Here is a 7662-nt window from a genome sequence, read left to right on the forward strand (position 1 = left end):
ACAAATCTACATCCTGGTGTTGGTAGCCTGGCGGGTACAACACTCTCACAAAGGCCCCGGTTCAAGCTACATTTGTGTCCCTGGGCAAGGCACTTAACCCCCGGTGTCTCAATGGGGACTGTCCCTGTCACTGACTGTAAGGCCGCCTGATAAATGGCATAAAATGTAGAAAGCCGAGGTCGGATCGTGACTTCATGTGTGAGAGAGTTAGTTACCTCACACACACACACACACACACACACACACAAAAGGGCTGACAAGGAACACAACCACGTCCCACTTTACAGTAATGTTTTACTCAAACAGCCTGATATTTATGCACGTAACATGATCTGTTTATATAAGACCGTATAGGCCAGTGTGTGTGTGTGTGTGTGTGTGTGTGTGTGTGTGTGTTTGGAGGGGATTTCTCACTGATGGGCTGGTTGAGCCATTCTTTTCTAAATTTAGGAATGGCGCTGATCTCATGGCCTTGTCTGCTCTGAGAGCAGCGTCAGCAGTAAAACGCACAACACACACACACACACACACACACACACAAAATAACCATTCATGGAAAAAGAACACCACTTTTAATCTTTCTCAAAGTCCAGAACCATTTTATCATCTAACTCTGTGTTCCGCACAAACACACACGCACAGCCACACACACACACACACACACACACTTTCATAAGAACCTGAAAAAACCTGAGAAGTCATGCCCGGCGAAGCCTGAGAACGCGGGAGGAAGAGAGAAAGAGAGGTGCATGATGGGGAGGCGGCGTGTGCGACTGGGTCGAAGCAGGTGGGTAAAAGCTGAAATATAATGCAGCGTGTGTGTGTGTGTGTGGGTGAGTGTGTGAGGGTGTCTGAGGGAGGGCAGGAAAGAACCAAACACACTCCAATCACAAATACGCCTCTGCCACGCCGCACCACATCCTGTCTCCCGCTCCTGTTTTGTCTCGGATGGTGATTTTTTTGTGTCTGATTCAGCAGAAGGGACATTTTTACTGTAAACAGTGGAAACTGTGTGTGTGTGTGTGTGTGTGTGTGCGAAGGTGTGAAGGTGTTATGTGTGTTCATCCACTGTTACTATGGATATAAAAGGTTTGTGAAACCTAAAAAAAAAACATATTGACTTCCTTTAAATGTTTGCATGCCCACACACACACACACACACACACACTTCTCACCTGCTCTCCAGCGTGCACCAACCGCAGTAAGCATCAACGGAGTTCAGGCAGGCGCTGCAGGAGCTGTACTGAGAACACACTGCTACCCTGACCAGCAGGAGCTGTAACACACACACACACACACACTTAACACACAGAAATACCTGCACTCACACATAGACACAGACAGGAGGTGTAATACACGCACCAAAGACAGAATACGGACTCACATGATGGGAGGTCATGAGATACAGGTAGTTTCTGTCATTAGGGTCAAAGGTCATGATGTGATGCACAGATTCACCGGCTGCCACCTTCAGGGTCCAATGATTGGCCAGCGTTAGGTTCCTCCAGAGAGAGATCTGAAGAAACACACACACACACACAGGATTTCCCATATAGTCTAGCCGTTGGGATTCCTGGTTTTCACCCAGTGGGTCCGGGTTCAACTCCCGGTATGGGAACTTCTCACCTACCGGGCACCTATGGAGGTAGACCCGTGGGTTTAAATCCCGAACCGCCAAGTTCATCAAGGTACCGTGCCCACACACTGCTCCCCGGGCGCCTGTCATGGCTGCCCGCTGCTCATTATGCAGGGGTGATGCAGGGTTAGATACACAGTGCACGTTTTGCTGTGTGCACTGGGTGCTGTCACATGGGACAATAAATCACTTTCACTTTCAACTACTCAAACACACACACACACACACACCTACCTCTATATACAGCCATCCAGCCACACACACACACACACACACACACACCAACAGGATTCACTCAAAACAAAACAGAGAAAAGAGCAGCGAACAATAAAGAAGTCAGAGTAGAGGATCAAGATTAAAGACACACACACAGTGGCTTCACACCTGGAAGACAGCAGTATGAGGACACAATGACCAGGTCAAACAAACACACACACACACACACACAGTGTGAACACCTGCTTCACTATAGCCGAGTGTCTTTCACCACGTCCATATGAAAGAATCCATTATAGTCAAGAGCACTCAGCTGCAGCAGGGCGTGTGTGTGTGTGTGTGTGTGTGTGTGTGGGGGGGGGTGTATGTGTGTCTGTGGGTGTGTGTGTACTGAAACATCTCTTAATCAAAGAATATTTTGTGCTACGGTCAAAGAGCGAAGCAGAGGAGAAGAAAGGACAGAAAAACAACGGGAGGAAACAGTGAAAGGGAAAAAAGAATAGTGTGTGTGTGTGTTCAAAAACAGTAGGGGCAAACACACACACACACACACACACTGGCTCACACACTCATAACACTCAACAACTAATGGACAAATACTCAAAATATGCCAACTTTACAGGAATTACACATACACGCCAACACACCTTGCAACAAGTTCAGACACACACTCAAACAAATAAGAATACCTCGGCTGAACTTGAGTGTGTTGTACCAACACAGACATACACACACAGGGAGATAGACATGTGACCATTAGACACAAGCAAACATCCAATTACGGCCCATAAAGTCACTAATGAAGGACACTAGTGACTCTGCAAAAGCTACACCACTACACTACACCAACCACAGACACACTACAACAACCCCACACACACACTACACCAACCACAGACACACTACAACATTACAACAACCCACACACACACTACACCAACCACAGACACACTACAACAGAGATACAGCTCACAGAGATACAACCATCACAACACAGTACAGACCTACATCACCCACAACACAGTACAGAGATTCAGCTCACAGAGCACAGAGATACAACCATCACAATAAAGCACAGACCTTTACCAACTACAACACAGCACAGACCGACATCACCCACAACACAAAACAGAGATACAGCTCACAGAGCACAGAGATACAACCTTCACAACACAGTACAGACCCACAACACAGTAGAGATACGTCTCACAGAGCACAGAGATACAACAAGCTACAACACTGTACAGACCCACAACACAGTACAGAGAGACATCTCACAGATCACAGAGATACAACCATCACAACACAGTACAGACCCACATCACCCACAACACAGTAGAGATTCAGCTCACAGAGCACAGAGATACAACCATCACAACAAAGCACAGACCTTTACCAACTACAACACAGCACAGACCGACATCACCCACAACACAAAACAGAGATACAGCTCACAGAGCACAGAGATACAACCTTCACAACACAGTACAGACCCACAACACAGTAGAGATACGTCTCACAGAGCACAGAGATACAACAAGCTACAACACTGTACAGACCCACAACACAGTACAGAGAGACATCTCACAGATCACAGAGATACAACCATCACAACACAGTACAGACCCACATCACCCACAACCCAGTAGAGATTCAGCTCACAGAGCACAGAGATACAACCATCACAACAAAGCACAGACCTTTACCAACTACAACACAGCACAGACCTATATCATCCACAACACAGCACATATACCAACCACAACACAGCACAGACCTACTTCTCACAGAGCACAGAGATACAACACACACAATACAGCACAGATACAGCTCACAGTGCACAGATATACAACTTTCACAACACAGCACAGATCCACATCACCCACTACACAGTGCAGAGATTCACCAACCACAACTTGGCACAGAGATACATCACACACAATACATCCATGACAACACTGACCTACACAAAATGCAACACAGCCCAGATCAAGACCCATCACAAAACAGCCCATCCCCCAATCATCTCATGACATCAGTCTCATCACTCTGAACAACCTGATAATCTCACAATTAGAAAATAATGAGCTGAATGCTGATTCCCTTACCTTCTGAAGTCCTGGCAACTCATAAAGAGTGACACCGTCATCTATTAAATACTAATAACCTATTGGAGGCAAGTTAATCAACCACAGACAACAGCTTTATCCAAACTCCCACCGGAAGCCGCACTGGCTAACCAAGTGACACTCAGATCCCACCACTGTCACTCACACAGATTTCCCAAATGAAAGTGTGATGGGGTGGCGTTATTACCAGTAGAAATGCAAAAGCTGAACTGAGTTGTCCCTCATGTGTGACCAGTGTTAATCCGAAGCAGATGGATTCTGTTTCCTATCAGGACCGCTCTCTTTTAAAAGCAGTTTGGGAATGTCCATGGGAACAGACTCGCTTGTAATCAATCTTGCAGAAGAACAAGAGCAAGCTGGTGGAGAACATCTCCAGCAGACCAGGACATGGGCACGTGGTGAATTGTATGCGACGGTTTGGTTAAGGTGGAACGTCAGGCCAGCGCCCGGACTGAGTTCAGAGACACGGGTCAAGTGACCTGGGTGCTTTAGTGTCACTGATGTGTGTGTGTGTGTGTGTGTGTGTGTGTGTGTCCTACCTTGCGCAGTTTCCCACTGCTGGTGCCCAGGAACACCATGGTGTGGTTGTGGACGTCGTCCACGGCGACGCTGTTCAACCCTGGGTATTCGTATATGGGTGTGGCCTTCAGCGGCCGCCTCAGGGCCAGCGGGTGCTGCAGGTGAGCAGCTCCGCAGTTCAGCTGATCCGACTGCAGCTGCACACAGAAAAAAAAAACATTATCAAACATATAATCCATATTTCCCACATATAAATGAAATAATCAATAGGCTTTAGAACGTTTCGTAGAATGAATATTTTGCTTTATAAGACAGTTTAGCGTAATTTCCTTGAGTGACGGGAGGAACATCTGGAACGGTGTCTGGCAGGAAACCTGCCGCTTGGTTGATTAGGGCGTGGCTTTATCAGGTGGATCTGTGGTTTCCTGCACGAAACGTTGCTGGTTTTAAACGTGGGGCTGGAGACGTTCTATCCGAGATGTTCATCCAACGGCTGGATTTTTCATATGATGTTTACTGGTAATGCGGGGCAGCGGTGTCCTGGCGGTTAAGGAAGGTTGCCGGTTCGAATCCCGATCCAGCAAGGTCCCACACACTGCTCCCCGGGCACCTGTCATGGCCGCCCACTGCTCACTCAGGGGGATGGGATAAATGCAGAGGACACGTTTCACTGTCTGCACCGTGTGCTGTGTATCGCAAGTGAGGATCACTTCACTTTAACTTTTATTATTGCCTCTCCTGCGCTCCTGGCTTCCTCCAGGATTAAAGCGAAGCGACTGTCATTGTGATCCACAGCAGCACAGCGCACAGTGACACAGCGAAACGTGTCCTCTGTATTTAACCATCCCCCTTGGAGAGCAGCGGGTTTTGGCGAGACCTTCTGAACCCGGGCAAGACTCACCACGATGTTGGGCTTGGGGACGCACACCGCCCCCGAGCCCTGGATCACGCTGTCCAGCACCTGCACCTCGGCGCTGCCGGGGACGGTGGAGCAGTCGGCGCGCCCGCGGCGGATGGCCTCCTCGACGTCCGCGAAGCGGAAGGCGCACAGCGCGGAGCCGGAGCCGGGCCCCCCGGAGCCGGCGCGGGAGAAGACCCCGAACAGGAGCTGGCGCGCCGGGTAGGCGGCCACCAGGCGCCCGTACAGGTTCCCGGCGTCGCCGCACTGCAGCCCCAGCTGCACGTACGACTCGGTGAGCTTGCGGCCCTCGGCCGGGGGCCCGGAGCCCCGGCGCGGCGCCGGCCCGTCCAGGCAGATGCGGGCCAGCAGGCTGTGCGGCCGGCTCTCCTTGCGGCCGCCGCCCGCCTCGTTGTTCATGGCGAGGTAGGCGTAGCCGCCCCGCGGGAAGGCGCGCACGAAGCTCAGCCGGTTGCGCGGCTTGTCCTCCTGCTTGATCTTCAGCACGTTGTCCTCGGACGGGTTGATGTCGTAGGTGAACAGGCGGGCCGCGTCGGCCGCGTCCAGCGAGCGGATGGCGATCTCGGGCGTGTTCTCGAAGCGCAGGTCCTCCTTGCTGCGGTTGTTGGGGAAGAAGCGCGTCCCGGAGCCCGTGTAGGTGGCGGCGACCAGCAGGCGGCTGCGGCCCCCGGGGCCCCGGAACACGAGGCCCACGGTGCTGGCGCGCGGGTCGTTGGCGGCCACGTTGAGCATGCTGGGGAAGACGGCGCGCGCGCCGGGCGGCGGGAAGTCCACGGCGGCGCGCGTCACGTCGTCGGCGCGCAGCAGCTCGCAGAAGCCCTGGTGCACGGAGCCGCAGGCCACGAGCACGCGCTGCGCGGGGTCGAGCGCGAGCAGCTGGTTGTGGTTGTCCGTGGGCTCCGTGGGGTGCTCGCACGGCGCGTGGGGCAGCTGCGGCGCGTGGCACAGGCGGCTGTCGTTGACCGGCCCGGTGCGCCGGTGCGTCTCGGCGCGCAGCGTGGTGCCGTTCAGCTGGTGCAGCGCGTTGACGGCGGCGACGTAGACGCGCCGCGCCGCGCCGTCCACCGCGAAGTTGTTGGTGCGCGTCTCGGACGCGAAGGCGCGCTCGACGCGGAGCGCGGCGGAGAGCGGGAGGAAGATGAAGATGAGGAGGAGAGACGGAGACATGCTTCCTCCTGCTCGGTCTGCGCGCGGTCTGGATCCACGGGACGCGCGGCGCGTCCGCCTCGCCGCTGCCAGCGGTTTCCTGGCGTGACGTGAGTCCTCTTCCTCCTCCTCCTCCTCCTCCTCCTCAAATCAACTTTTTTTTCCCCCCAACAGACCGCGCGCGCATAGAAAAGTTCTCCGCGATCAATAATCTATAATCCGGTCACGCGTGTCCGCGTCTCCACCAAACACCTTCTGGAGACGAGCGGCCGTGGGCGGATCGGTCACGGTTCCACGAGGGGGGGAGGGGACCAAACAGGACGTCGGGGGACCAGATGCGACCGTCCGGTCACGATGTCCGTGATCCGGCGGCTTGACCCCTGACCCGGACAGCGGCGAGCGGTCACTTCTGCACGACCTGCCGGTCACGGTGGCGCGACAGGAAGCGCGCGCGAGCGATCCATTAATCGCGACCGCCGATTCGTTGATCGTTAATAATTCGTTGTAATTAGCGGTTAATGGCTTCTCCCTTCATTACACAGCATCTGTTAAGCACACACACAACACACACAACACACCTGTGCTGAGACGATTGATAACATAATGCCTTATTTCACCTTCCAAGAAAAATATTTCAGCAAAAATACGAAGTTTTTCTTTAAAAATCCGTCATTGTTTTCTTAATTTGATGTATTTTTAATATAAAAGAAGATCACACATTTATTTTGTTATTTTTAGTATTGTTAAATATTATTCACAATAATACAACTAATGATAATACTGTATTATTATTACTTGCATTATTGTTCTCTTGTGAGTTTGTGTGTGTGTGTGTGTGTGTGTGTGTGTGTGTGTGCTGTCACGACCCCGTTTCCGCTCAGATAAGATCCTGAGGCGGATTTTTGTAAAACGTCTGTAATCTTGATCTGAGACGAGTCTCCGAACCCCCGAGAAAGGTTCTCCTGGGTTCTGGTTCTGTTCCAGTTCTCACCACACCATCAGGCGTCATATTCCGGGTTGAGATTATGGAACAAATCCTAAAACATTTTGTTCATTTATTTCTTATTTAATTAATTTGTCAAACACCTGAAAGTATC

The 7662-nt window shown here is 51.7% G+C and overlaps 1 protein-coding gene across 1 annotated transcript in view; it reads right to left on the minus strand.

Annotated features, from left to right (window-relative positions):
* The window catches only part of plxnd1 (plexin D1), a 44418-nt gene extending 37626 nt beyond the window's left edge, over positions 1 to 6792 (minus strand). The window contains exons 1-4 of the mRNA XM_028985356.1: positions 5402 to 6792; positions 4521 to 4697; positions 1385 to 1516; positions 1176 to 1276 (exon numbers count right to left, since the gene is read on the minus strand). Of these exons, the coding sequence (XP_028841189.1) occupies positions 1176 to 1276; positions 1385 to 1516; positions 4521 to 4697; positions 5402 to 6586 (1595 nt within the window). The 5' untranslated portion in view covers positions 6587 to 6792. The remainder of the gene's footprint in view (positions 1 to 1175; positions 1277 to 1384; positions 1517 to 4520; positions 4698 to 5401) is intronic.
* Between the last annotated feature and the right edge of the window lie 870 nt (positions 6793 to 7662).

This window comes from Denticeps clupeoides, chromosome 7, assembly GCF_900700375.1.
Source record: "Denticeps clupeoides chromosome 7, fDenClu1.1, whole genome shotgun sequence".
Taxonomy (NCBI): Eukaryota; Metazoa; Chordata; class Actinopteri; order Clupeiformes; family Denticipitidae; genus Denticeps; species Denticeps clupeoides.